This window comes from Tachyglossus aculeatus, chromosome 23, assembly GCF_015852505.1.
Source record: "Tachyglossus aculeatus isolate mTacAcu1 chromosome 23, mTacAcu1.pri, whole genome shotgun sequence".
In the NCBI taxonomy this organism is placed as follows: Eukaryota; Metazoa; Chordata; class Mammalia; order Monotremata; family Tachyglossidae; genus Tachyglossus; species Tachyglossus aculeatus.
The window spans coordinates 10,662,173-10,676,165 of record NC_052088.1 but is presented as its reverse complement, the minus strand read 5'-3'; the positions used below and the strand labels follow the sequence as shown (position 1 = coordinate 10,676,165).

The window sequence follows — 13,993 nt, the reverse complement described above, 5'->3', positions numbered from 1 at the left end:
TTCCTCTCTCTCTTCTTCAAGTCCATGGGCTTGGACTACTGGCCTCAGCTTCTGGAAACCTTGAGTTTCCAGGAAATATGGTTCCTTTCAGGTTAGCCTCAGGTGGGGGATCTAGGATGATGAACCTCTCCTTACACAAATAATAATAATAATAATAATAATGATGGCATTTGTTAAGCGCTTACTATGTGCAAAGCACTGTTCTAAGCGCTGGGGGAGGGATACAAGGTGATCAGGTTGTCCCACATGGGGCTCACAGTTTTAATCCCCTTTTGCCAGATGAGGTAACTGAGGCTCAGAGAAGTTAAGTGACTTGCCCAAGGTCACACAGCAGACACGTGGTGGAGGCGGGATACGAACCCATGACCCCTGACTCCAAAGCACGGGCTCTGTCCACTGAGCCACGCTGAATGTCCCTAATAATGGGCCCGCTTACATACAATCCAAACCACAAATATCTGAAAGAAAGTAACAGACACAGGAATTGTAAAATATTCTAGGCTGATTAGGTCTTTCAGAATGCATTTTGAATGTATTCAGAGTATTTTCAGGGTACATTCCTAGCACACTGCACAGTGAGATCCATGCCACAGATGACCATAAAAGAGGGTAATTTGTTCCTCTTTTGGGGTTGGTTTTCTATTCGTTCCACAGTTTAAAATATTCTTAATATTAAAGAAATGGCTAAGCATCCTGTCTTTTTTCCATAATATGGTCCTAGGTTTATTCCCTAGAACATTGAAATGTACACATTGTGAATTTACCCAAAATCCCACATTTTTTCAGATTGAAAAAAAAAATTAAGAAAAGGGTTGTTGATCAGTAAAATTTGATGTCAGTTGGGTATAAATATTTTCTAAAAGAATGAAATTTCAGATTCTGTCAGGAGAAAAATACAATTTCCAGGTTTTGACAGCTATTTCCCAACCAGTTAAGGGGTGGGGTGTGGATGTGGAAATACTTTCCTACAAATAAACTGTTATAAAGCTCCACATTTTTAGTATTTCTTGTGCACTCTCTCCCAATCATTAGTCTTTCAGAAGGAAGTAGCATAAAATTTCCAGCTATGGAAACAAAAATGAGAAAATGGTCTGAGAAAACAAAATGTATTTGGCTTGAAAAATGATTTACTAATTAGACTAATCATCCCTGAATGGACCACACGGATGTTATCATTCATCACTCTTGGCTCTATTTTTGTCTCACTAATGTAAACTTGAGAAGGGAAATGTTTTCGGGTAGGATTCCATTTTCTCCTTCAGATGTGCACTGAGTTGCTCTTGAATACCGTACTTCATTGTCCTTTGTTTGATTCTTCCTGAACAAAGAGAAACCTAAACAGAAACTACAGACTTTACAGAGGTAAAGACTTTTTGAAGTAATTGGTGAGAAAATACCCAGAATTTTTGCTCTAGCTGAAAAGTTAGTTCATTCAGTCAGTCAATCGTATTTATTGAGCGCTTACAGTGTGCAAAGCACTGTAATAAGCACTTGGGCGAGCATAATGCCACCCACTCCCTGATGGTCAGCATTCTGTTGGGTAGCCGGTAGATATTCATTCATTCATTCTTTTAGACTGTGAGCCCACTGTTGGGCTGTTGCGTAGGGACTGTCTCTATATGTTGCCAACTTGTACTTCCCAAGCGCTTAGTACAGTGCTCTGCACACAGTAAGCGCTCAATAAATACGATTGATGATGATGATGATAACTTTGTATTTAGTGAGCACTCACTGTGTGCAGAGCACTGTACTAAGCAATTGGAAAGTACAATTTGGCAACAGATAGAGACAATTCCTACCCAACAATGGGCTCACAGTTAGAAGGGGGAGACACAACAAAACAAAACAAATAGAGAGGCATCAATAGCATCAAAATAGAATTATAGATATACACACATCTTTAATAAAACAAATAGAATAATAAATATGTACAAATATACACAAGTGCTGTGGGATGGGGAAGGGGGTAGAGCGGAAGGAGGGAGTAAGGGTGATAGGGAGGGGAGGAGCGGAGGAAAAGGGGGGCTCAGTCTGGGAAGGCCTCCTGGAGGAGGTGATCTCTCAGTAGGGCTTTGAAGGGGGGAAGAGAGGTAGTGTGGAGGATGTGAGGAGGGAAGGCATTCCAGGCCAGGGAGAGGACGTGCACCGGGGGTTGACGGAGGGACAGGCGAGAATGAGGCCCAGTGAGGAGGTGAGTGGCAGAGGTGTGGAGGGTGCAGGCTGGGCTGAAGAAGGAAAGAAGGGAGGTGAGATTGGAGGGGGCGAGGGGATGGAGAACTTTGAAGCCAAGATGTGGCACTAGTCACCTTCCAACTCACCCGATTCGGTCCAGCATGAAAGTTCATCTTAAAAGCAAATGCTCTGCAAAAACTATATGAGTGTGAATGGGGTGGTGGGGGGGGGGGGGGGGGGGGGATTATAAATGACTCTGGACCAGAGGAAGAGAGAACCATAATATTGAGGTTTCCAGAGGCTATCCCCGTTCTGGGCTTCCTTATATGCTTTTTCATGCTCATTCATTTTCCAAGGAAATGCCAGGTAAGAAATAACTTCCCAAATGAAAAGCAGTCACCACAAAATCTGTTAGGCCCCGTGGGGCCAGCCCAGAGGTTCTGGGTTCTGCGGCTCCGGGGGGGTTTGGTTTGGGCATCCTGCTGAGTGGCCCGGTGGGCCTCAGTGAGGTAATTAGGGTTTCACGTGACTAAAGAAGCTTCACTGCCCCTGACACCCCAGTGGAGCACTCCTGAAGAGTAAAGATGGCACCAACCTCAATACAGACAAAGTGGGAAGCTTGAGGTGAGGGCAACGGATGGAGCAAACAAGAACGAAGGACAAGATGGAGAACCTCCATGAAGGAACTGATTGATAGGGCAACAACCCTGAAGGCCTCTCTTCTTGGAGCATACTATATTCTATTGGTTTCAAAGGCCTTACAGCCATAAACAATCTATCAACATGTGAAGATGACGCACTCACTCCAACTACTGCCGTCAGTCAGGCATGAAAAATGTCCCAAACCCCGAGCCTGATGGCAAACATGCTGCAATCTCCAATAAAAATAATAGTAGTGATGGTATTCGTTAAGCACTTACGGAGCAAGTCTGGTGCTCAGCACTGGGGCATAGATCAGGTTGGACATAGTTCTTGCCCTGCATGGGACTCACAGCCTAAGTGTGAGGGAAAACAGATTCTGAATCCCCATTTTACAAATGAAGAAACTGAGGCATAGAGCAGTTGCGTGACTAATCCCAGATCTCAGAGTGGGTTCGTGGCAGAGCAGGGATTAGAATCCCTTTTACTCCCAGGCCTGTGCACTTTCCACTAGGCCACACTGCTTTCCTAGCATGGAGACTGACAGGTCCTCATAATCACAGGCCTGGCTTGGGCAAAAATGGTATTTAATGAGAACCCAATGAAAGCTAAACACTGTCCTACACACTTGGAAGAGCACAACAGAAGCAACTTTCCTGCCTTCATTAAGCCTTCCCTTACCCAGCACCATATATATATATATACATATATATATATATATATATATATATATATATATGTATATATATATATATATACATATACATATACACATATAGTGCTGGGTGAGGAAAGCCCACTGTTGGGTAGGGACCGTCTTTATACATTGCCATCCTGTCCTTCCCAAGCGCTTAGTACAGTGCTCTGCACACAGAAAGCGCTCAATAAATACGATTGAATGAATGATTGAATAATCCCTTCCAGGCTGTGAGCCCGCTGCTGGGTAGGGACCGTCTTTATATATTGCCATCTTGTCCTTCCCAAGCACTTAGTACAGTGCTCTGCACACAGTAAGCGCTCAATAAATACGACTGAATGAATGATTGAATAATCCCTTCCAGGCTGTGAGCCCGCTGTTGGGTAGGGACTGTCTTTATATACTGCCATCTTGTCCTTCCCAAGCGCTTAGTACAGTGCTCTGCACACAGTAAGTGCTCAATAAATACAATTGAATGAATGAATGAATGAAAGGGAAGGCTTAATGACTATATATATATTTTGTGGTATTTGTTAAGCGCTATGTGCCAGGCACTGTACTAAGTGTACGGTTAGATACAACCTAATCAGGTTGGACACAGTCCTTTATTCCACATGGGACTCATAGTTTTAATCCCCATTTTACAGATGAGGTAACTGAGGCCCAGAGAAGTTAAATGACTTCCCTAAGGTTACAGAGCAGACAAGTGAAGGAGCCAGAATTAGAACCCAGGTCCTTCTGACTCACCGTGCCTCGTTCTCGCCTGTCCCGCCGTCGATCCCCGGCCCACGTCCTCCCCCGCACCTGGAATGCCCTCCCTCTGCCCCTCCGCCAAGCTAGCTCTCTTCCTCCCTTCACGGCCCTACTGAGAGCTCACCTCCTCCAGGAGGCCTTCCCATACTCAGCCCCTTCCTTCCTCTCCCCTCTCCATCCCCCCCATCTTGCCTCCTTCCCTTCCCCACAGCACCTGTATATATGTACATATGTCTGTACATATTTATTACTCTATTTATTTATTTATTTATTTTGCTTGTACATATCTATTCTATTTATTTTATTTTGTTAGTATGTTTGGTTTTGTTCTCTGTCTCCCCCTTTTAGACCGTGAGCCCACTGTTGGGTAGGGACCGTCTCTATATGTTGCCAACTTGTACTTCCCAAGCGCTTAGTACAGTGCTCTGCACACAGTAAGCGTTCAATAAATACGATTGATGATGATGATGATGATGACTCTCAGGCCCGTGCTCTATCCACTAGGCCACACCGCTTCTCAAATTTCAAATTTTGAAATTGAGACTTTTGAAACTGCATTGATTTCCAGGAGCAATTCTCTTCCTTCTCATTATTTACGGTCAAACGTCCTCAAATGGCCCAGCTTCCGTTTGATTTACACTAAGTCCCTCCAACCCACTCTGAGCCACTTTTACCTGATAGTTTTCCACACGTCATAGCCGTCCAGGGGCTTGGTGCCGTTTAAGCGCCCGCCGGCGAGGTTCACCAGGGTGGGCAGCCAGTCGGAAATGTGGATGAGCTCCCGATTTTTGACTCCCTTCTGCTTCAGCAAGGGGCTCGCCACGAAGCCGACCCCTCGCACACCGCCTTCCCACAGTGTCCATTTTCTTCCTCTTAGAGGCCAGTTGTTGCCCCCTGCCAAAGTCTGCCCTCCATTATCTGAAAGACAAGTAAGCCTTCCGTGAGGACTTGTTTACTGCTGCTTTGCACTTTCCCAAGTACCCAACATAGTGCCTTGCACACAGTAAGCACTTAAAAAATGTGACTGAATGAGTGAATGAATGACAATGTTGTCCGCCAAGTATCAGCCATTACATAGATTCAGGTTCCAGGATAGTTAAATCACCCAGATTCAAGCACAATTCAAAACATGCCAGGTCTTACCAAGTCAATCAGTCACATTTATTGAACATCTACTATGTGCAGAGCACTTTACTGATCACTTAGGATAATACAAGAAGATACAACCCTTGTCCTCAGGAACCTACAACTAGTGGAGAGGCAGATAAAAAATAAATTCTGAGAAATAAGACATCAGAATTAAATAATACAAGACATAAAATAAGATCTGAGACTGGCATCTGGTGACAAAATCCCTAGATAGACTATGCACTGGAGCTCAAGGCCTCTGGCCAGTGAGGAAGACTTAAGTATTTCCCGAGCCCCTGTTATTTGAGTCCCGCTAGCTTGTGTTCATTCATTCTTCCTGATACATGAGCGGAGAAGATAGTTTAGTTTTTTGGAGGGTAATTATGGTAACTAAATAGTGGTGAGGGAAGGGGCTACCAGTCAGTCAATCACATTTTTTGAGGGCTTACTTTGTGCAGAGCTGTACACTAAGTGCTGGAGAGAGTACAATATAACAGTATAATTGATGCATTCCCTGCCCACATTGAGCTTACAGTTCAGAGGGGGAGACAGACCTTAATATGGATAAATAAAATTACAGATATGTGCGCTGGGAGGGAGGATGGATAAAGGGAGAAAGTCAAGGTGGTGCAGAAGGGAATGGGAGAAGGGAAAGGAGGGCCTCTTGCAGGAGATATGTCTTCAGTAAGGATTTTAAGTGTCGAGGGGGAGAGTAATTGTCTGTTGGATTTGAGGAGGGGAGGGCATTCCAGGCCAGGAGCAGGGGCAGCGGCAAGATAGATGAGATGAAGATTCAGTGAGAAGGTTGTGAAGTGCGCAGACTGGGTTGTAGTAGGAGAGTGGTGAGGTTGGAGGGGGCAAGGTGATAGAGTGCTTTAAAGCTGAAGGTGAGGAGTCTCTGTTGCAGTGGTGGATGGGCAGCCACTACAGGTTCTTGAAGAGAGGCCTGAACAGTAATTAAGGTGGGATAGGACTGTGAGTTCATTGTGGGCAGGAGTGTGCCTGTCTGTTGTTACACTATACTCTCCCAAATGCTTAGTACAGTGCTTTGCACACAGTGAGTGCTCAATAAATACGACTGACTGAATGAACGAGTAGGATACATGCTTGGATTACCGTGGTAGCAGTTTGGATGGAGAGAAAAGGACAGATTTTAGCCAGGTTGTGAAGGTGGAACTGACACGATTTAGTGATGGACTGAATACGTGGGTTGACCAAGAGAGAGAGAGAGAAGAGTCAAGGATAATGCCAAGGTTATGGGCTTATGAGACAGGAAAGATGGTGGTGCTGTCTACGGTGATGGGAAAGTCAGGGGGAGGACAGGGTTTGAGTGGGAAGATTAGGATTTCTGTTTTACCGAGAGGGAGATCCAGAGAGGTGATGGGCACGAAGGCAGTCCAGGGAGGCGGTGGGTGCGGAGGCTCCCAGGAAAGTGGTAGATGAGGGGGCTGCCCAGGGAGACAGTGGGCATGGGGGCTGTGCAGAGCAAGTTCTTTGAGAGCCCCCCCAGGGGAAACAAACAGAGAAGTGTCACATTCCTCCTGTACACAGTAAACACTCAATAAATACCACTGACTGACTGACTGAGTTCCCTGCCCACAAGGAGCTCAGATTCTAATAAAGGAGAAAGATATAAATATTTATAAATGTCACAGAGGCTATGAAGCAGCTGAGAAGCAGCATGATGAAGTGGATAGAGTCCGAAGGTCATAGATTCTAATCCCGGCTCTGCCACTTGTCTGCTCTGTGGCCATGGGCAAGTTATTTCACTTCTCTGGGCCTCAGTTACTTCATCTGGAAAACGGGGACTGAGAGTGTGAGCCCCATGTGGGACAGGGACTGTGTCCAACCCAATTTGTTTGTATCCACCCCAGCGCTTAGAACAGTGCCTGGCACATAGTAACTGCTTAACAAACACCGTAACTACTATTATTATTATTATAGAGAAATATAGGTTTTTTTCAAGGAAAGTTTTATAAATAAAATCTGCATGTATTGGAAATGCCTACCAGAGTTGAGTTAAAAATAAGGATTGTCTTTAGCCTAAAAATATGTCATACTGTTGCCTTCTGTGGCATCTTGTCAATAAACAATTACTGCATGTCAACTGTGTACAGAGAACTAAACTGAGACAGGGATGCTATTGTCTAATGGGAGAAACGAGACGAAGTGGCGGAAACAAATGTATTCATACCGACTCCAGATGTGTAGAAATAAATTTATGAAAACTATTTTCAAGGGGTGGAGTGGGAAAGACGGAGGAGGGAGTTATTGCAATGACTGAAACCTGGTGGGATAATCTGGAAAGGTTTTGAAGGAGATGAGATTTAGACAGTTTTGAAGGGGGGAGGGATATGCATTTGGCAAAAGGAGGGAGGCGATGTCATGAGCTTTCAAAGAGATTTGGAGAGGGAAGAAGCCCTGACACCTAGCAAAATGTTCTGTATATGAAAGCACTACATAAATTTCAGACCTGATTTTCTCCCTAGAGTACTTCCACTGTGCCCTTCTCATCGTGCTTCCCTGCTGTGACTTTGACGTGTCTGCTTCATACATTTTCTGGCTTATGTTCTGAACAACACCCGTTAGTCCCAAAGTGGCATGAAAACTATTGAGCAAATCTGTATCAGCTGTGCTGTACGTAGGACAAAAACCCACTATTGGAATGACTGGGGCACTTTTTACTCCTCCCTATTTAGATTGGGAGTCCCTTGAGGCGGCATGGAAGCAGCGTGGCCAAGTGGTTAAAGCACGGCCTGGGCATTAGATGGACCTGGGTTCTAATTATGGTTCTGCCACTTGGCTGCTGGGTGACCTTGGGTAAGTCACTTAACTATTCTGCATCTCAGTTACCTCATCTGTACAATGGGGAATAACACTGTGAGCCCTATGTGCGGCAAGGACTGTGTCCAACCGGACTATATGGTATCTGCCCCAGTGCTTAGAACAGTACCTGGCACATGGTTTCCTGTGCATTAATAAAGTGAATAATGCAACACGAAGCACGGGTAGTATATTGATAATAATAACAGTAATAATGATGGTATTTGTTAAGCACTTACTATGTGCCAAGCACTGGGGTAGGTACAAGGTAATGAGGTTGTCCCACGAGGGGCTCACAGTCTGAATCCCCATTTGACAGATGAGGTAACTGAGACACAGAGAGGTTAAGTGACTTGCCCGAAGTCACACAGCTGATAAGTGGCGGAGCTGGGATTCTAAAGAGGTTGCTGGACTACCACTCCTCGGCGCTCAGCAAGTACTGCACGATGACGACAAGGAAAGGGTAACAGCACAGTGGCAATCTGGCCTGTGTAGAGAACTCTTCTGTTGTGGCCCATAATAGACAGTGGCCTACTCCATCAAGGGAACCACAGTCACTGAACAGAAACCAACTGATGCCATTGTCCGGGTAGCAGGAAATAGGTTCAACCTATTTTCTGAAGAAGAGTGAGTTAGGGCACTCCCCAGGGTTGTTTTCATTATTAGCAATAACATTTTGTTGTGGCCAGTTTTCAGAGGCAGTGTGTAGAGTACAAAATTCCTCTTCTGTTATCTTTTCCTCTCAAGGACATACCTGCGGTTTCCTTAGAGGGTGACTACTGGGGAATTCATATGTAGCTGGCTCTCAGGATTACTTACAGTTGGTCAATCAATCAATTGCATTTATTGAGTGCTTACCATGTGCAGAGCACTACACTAAACGCTGGGGAGGGTACAATACAACAGAATTAGCAGGTATGTTCCCTGTCCACAGTGAGCTCACAGTCTAGAGGGAGAGACAGACTTTAATATGAATAAATTAGTACAAAAATAAATGCATAATAAGTACAGGACAGGTAGCCCAACAAATTCTGTCAAGGAGAGGGTCTCTTAGCACATTCACTTCTTTGCCTCCATTTCTTCTTCTCCAAGTCTCTCCAGGAGCCCCTCCAAATTGGCTTTGCCCCCCTCCCCTTCACTCAATGGAACTGCCAAGGTCACCAAGATCAAGGTATCTAAGGTCACCAATGACCTTCTTCTTGCCAAATCCAATAAGTTCTACTCCATCCAAATCCTCCTCAATCACTCAGCTGCCTTCAACTGGATCTCCCCTGCTACTCTCCAGTCTTTCCCTCCTCCTGCCCCCTCTTCAACTCTTCCATCTTTTCTATCAGTACCACAAGAGGAGATCTCCCACCTCCTCTCAAAATCTATCTTTGCCAACTGCACCTCTGACCCCATCCCTTTAGACCTTATTAAAATACTTGCTTGGCATCTCCCTTCTCCTCTCCCTGACCACCATCTTCAATTGTTCACTTTCAAATGGCTTCTTCTCCACTGCTTTCAAACCTGCTAATATCTCCCCTATCCCCCAAATACCCTCCCTTGACCCTACAACTCCCTCCCGTTATTGGCCCATCTCCCTCCTACCATTCCTCTCCAAACTCCTTGAACGAGTTGTCTTCACCCTTTGCCTCCACTTTCTCTAATTCTCTCCTTGACCCCCTCTAATCTGGCTTCCGCCCCCTTCACTCCTTGGAAACTGCCCTCTCAAAGGTCACCGATGGTCTCCTTGCCAAATCAATGGCCTCTATCCCATCCTAATCCTCCTCAACCTCTCAGGTGCCTTGATACTGATGATCAGTCCCTTCTCCCGGAAACATTATCTAACCTCGGCTTCGCTGACACTGTCCTCTCCTGGTTCTCCTAGCTCTCCTGCCGCTCATTCTCTGTCTCTTTCCCAGGCTCCTCTGCCTTCCACCCTCTGACAGTGAGGGTCCTTCAAGGTTGTTTTGGGTTCCCCTCTATTCTCCATTTATCCCACTCCCTTGGAGAACCTATTCGCTCCCATGGCTTCAACTACGATTTCTATGTGGACGATTCCCAAATCTTCATCTCCAGCCTTGAGAGCTCACCTTCTCTGCAGTCTCACATTTCTTCCTGGTTTCAAGACAACTTTACTTGGACGCCCCACTGACACCTCAAACCTAAACATGTCCAAATCAGAATTTCTTATCATCCCATCCAAACCCTGTCCTTCCCGGACTTTCCCCATCACTACAGACAGCACCACCATATTCCCTGTCTCACAAGCCCATAAACTTGGCATTATCCTTCACTCAACTATCTCACTCAGCCCACACATTCAATCTGTCCCCGCATCCTGTCAGTTTTTCATTGTTTCTTTTTTTTAATAACAGTACTTGTTAAGGGCTTTCAGTGGCACCAGGCACTGTTCTAAGTGCTGGGTTAGTTACAAGATAATCAGGTTGGACAGAGTCCCTGTCCCAAATGGGGCTCACAGCCTAAATCAGAGAGGAGGATTTAATCCCCATTTTGCAGAGAAGTTTAGTGACTTGCCCAAAGTCACACGCCCAAACAGACAAGTGGTGGAGCTGGGATTAACACCAAGGTCCTCTGACCCCCAGGCCTGGGCTCTTTCTTTCCTCAGGCCATGCTGCTTCCTTACCTTCACAACATCTATCTTCTACTTCATACCATCACTTAAGTCCTCCCTTTTCTCTCCATCCAAACTGTTACTATGCTGATTCAACACTTATCCTATCCCGCCTTGATTACTGCACCAGCCTCCTCACTGACCTCCCTGCCTCCTGGAGAGTTTCACTCCCAGTCCTTACTCCACTCTGTTGCCTGGATCATTTTTCTAAAACCTATTCAGGCCATATCTCCCCATTCCTTGAGAACTTCCAGGGGTTGACCAGTCACCTTACCTTACAGGAGCGCCTTACCAACGGCTTTAAAACGTTCAATCAGCTTGGCCCCTTCTACCTTACCTAGATGCTTTTCTACCATGACCCAGCAGGTTCACCTCATTCCTCTAACATCAACCTACTCACTGTGTCTTGATCTTGTCTACCATGCCACCAACCCCTTGCCTGAACTCTTTCCTCTTTTTGTCCTCAGACCACCACTCTTTCACCTTCAAAGTCTTACTAAAATCATATCTTGTCCAAGGGCCTTCCCCAACTAAGCCCTCATTTCGCCTACTCTCTCCCACTTCATGAGATCTAGACACTTAGAGCTGTACCCTTTAAGCACTCGAGAGTCACTCCATCCTCAGCCTTACAGCACTTACAAACATATCCTTAATTTATTTTAATGTCGGTCAGCCCTCTAGACTGTAAATTCCTTGCGGGCAGGGAACGTGTCTACCATTTCTTTTGTGCTTAGTTCAATGATCTGCATATAGTAAGCACTTAATAAATACCAGTGATTGACTTACCCCGAATCTTTCGCTTAGCCGAATCAAATGAGCATGATATCAAGTTAGTTCAACTTTTAGAAACAGAATAATCTGTTCCAGCAGGATCGCTGAGAGATTCAGTGTACTTTAAAAAGAATCTGAATGATATGAACTGACATAAAAGAAAGCTCTTCATGAAGTGGGGGGATGGCTTCTGCTTTAACCATTTCAGCCTAATGTAAATGACAGATTAGCGATCGAACTTAAAGACCAAATCGACAGCAATTTTACTTCCCCTAATTTCTCTTCGCTAGGAGCTTTCTATTTTTTCCTAAGAATTCATTTTCAAGAGAGACTCTTCCTGTTTCATTTCCTGACTAAACTGCTAAGAAAGGTTTCAAATCAAAATAAGAGGGCTCTGTTTGATAACGGAAATCCTGATACATTTTCTAAGGCGGCATCAGACTTTCAGCAATGCCTTGGCTAGAAGAAAAATCTGGTTATTAAACCTTCGGTGTCTAGTTAAGTCACGCTCAACTCAAATGAAAAGGGTAACAAACAGATAATAAAAAACACACAGATCTGCGTTATTACTCAGGAATGGATAAAATCAGCTCTCAGAAATTCCATGGAAAAACAGCTGGCTGCCAGTAATCACACAGAGTTTGAAACGCGCGACAGTCGGTCATGAGCCATCCTGCTTCTAGCTGGTTAAAACTGAGCTGAGAAAACAACTGCATTTGGACGAGGCCATGGGGAGCCTGGGCTTCTAGCTGTGAAGGACTGGGTGGGTCTCAGGAATGAATTCCTGGCCTTGTCAGCCATTCGGCGGGGTGCTGAGGAAGGGGCAGGCTCAGGGGGAAAGCTTGGTCTCATCCTGCCTATTGTGGTGTCTGGTTCAGGACACTGAGGTAAATGATTTGGTGTCTAAGCCCCTGTTAGGTTCTAAGTTCCTTGAGGGCAAGGATTGTGTTTGGGGTCTCTCTTGTACTCTCCCCAGCCCTCTGAACAGTGCTCAGTCCACAATAGGGGTTCAATAAACAGATTGATTGATTGAGAGGCATGGTCCCATGGTTCCCCATCGTGGAACTTGCCCGGACACCATCCCAACCAATGTTCAATCACAATTTCCGACGGGAGAGCTGGAAAACGTTCTGCCTGAAAAGTGGCTCGATTTGGATTGAAATGAGGCAGGGCTGGGCCTCTGCTAGGACTCAACGAGGCTGGGGAAGCCAAGTCGGATATCGACTTCCTGGAGGCCTGGGGTTACCGCTCTGTGTGGGGCTGGGCCACCCCTGGTCATTTCAGATTGAATGCAACCCAAAGTCCACGAAACCTGCCTGGACCTAGGCCCTGAGGGGAGGTGTGATCTGTACACAGAGGGAATTCCTGGAGCTGGTAAAGGTTCTCTCTCCTCCCACATCCAAAGAAGCAGCAGGGCTCTGTGGATAGAGAGCGGGTCTGGGAGTTGGAAGGACTTGGGTTCTGATCCCAGCTCTGACACTTATCTGCTGTGTGACCTTCACTTCCCTGGGCTTCAGTTACCTCATCTGTAAAATGGGGTTAAGACTGTGAGCCCTATGTGGGACGCGGACTGAGTTCAACCTGAGTATCTCCTACCTACTCCAGAGATTAGAACAGTGCCAGGCAAATAGAAACCACTTAACAAATACCACAAAAAAAAAGGAATACTGGCCCATTATCAGCTGGTCAATTTCACCTTCCTTCAGTGCTGGACCCCAATCAATCAATCAACGGTATTTTTTGAGCACTTACTGTGTGCAGAGCATAGTAATAATAATAATAATAATGATAATGGCATTTGTTAAGCGCTTACTATGTGCAAAGCACTGTTCTAAGCGCTGGGGGGATACAATGTGATCAAGTTGTCCCACGTGGGGCTCACAGTCTTAATCCCCATTTTTACAGATGAGGTAACTGAGGCTCAGAGAAGTGAAGTGACTTGCCCAAGGTCACACAGCAGACTTGTGGTGGAGGCAGGATTCGAACCCATGACCTCTGACTCCAAAGCCCGGGCTCTTTCCACTGAGCCACGCTGCTTCTTTAACTGTCTCACATACCTAGTACTAAGTGTTTGGAAGAGTACAGTGCTTTGAAGATACAACAGAGTTGTTAGATATGTTCCCTGCCTACTAGGAGCTTAAAGTCTAGAGGGCGAGAGATGCATAAAAATATATTATGGATGTTGTACATAAGTGCTATGGGCTGAGGGTGGGATGAATATCAAATGTTTAAACGGTACAAATCCAAGTGCAACGGTGAAGCAGAAGGGAGATGAAATAGGGGAGATGAGGGCTTAGTCGGGGAAGGTCTCTTGGAGGAGATGTGGTTTTAATTTGGCTTTGAGGGTGGGGAGAGTGGTGGTCTGTCACATATGAAGTCGGGGGGGGGGGGGA

At 45.6% G+C, this 13,993-nt stretch overlaps 1 protein-coding gene across 1 annotated transcript in view; it reads right to left on the bottom strand.

Moving 5' to 3' along the window:
- The window catches only part of ARSB (arylsulfatase B), a 143,954-nt gene that overhangs the window by 64,781 nt on the left and 65,180 nt on the right, over positions 1-13,993 (bottom strand). Inside the window, exon 5 of the mRNA XM_038765558.1 lies at positions 4,936-5,179. Coding sequence (XP_038621486.1) covers positions 4,936-5,179 — 244 coding nt within the window. The remainder of the gene's footprint in view (positions 1-4,935; positions 5,180-13,993) is intronic.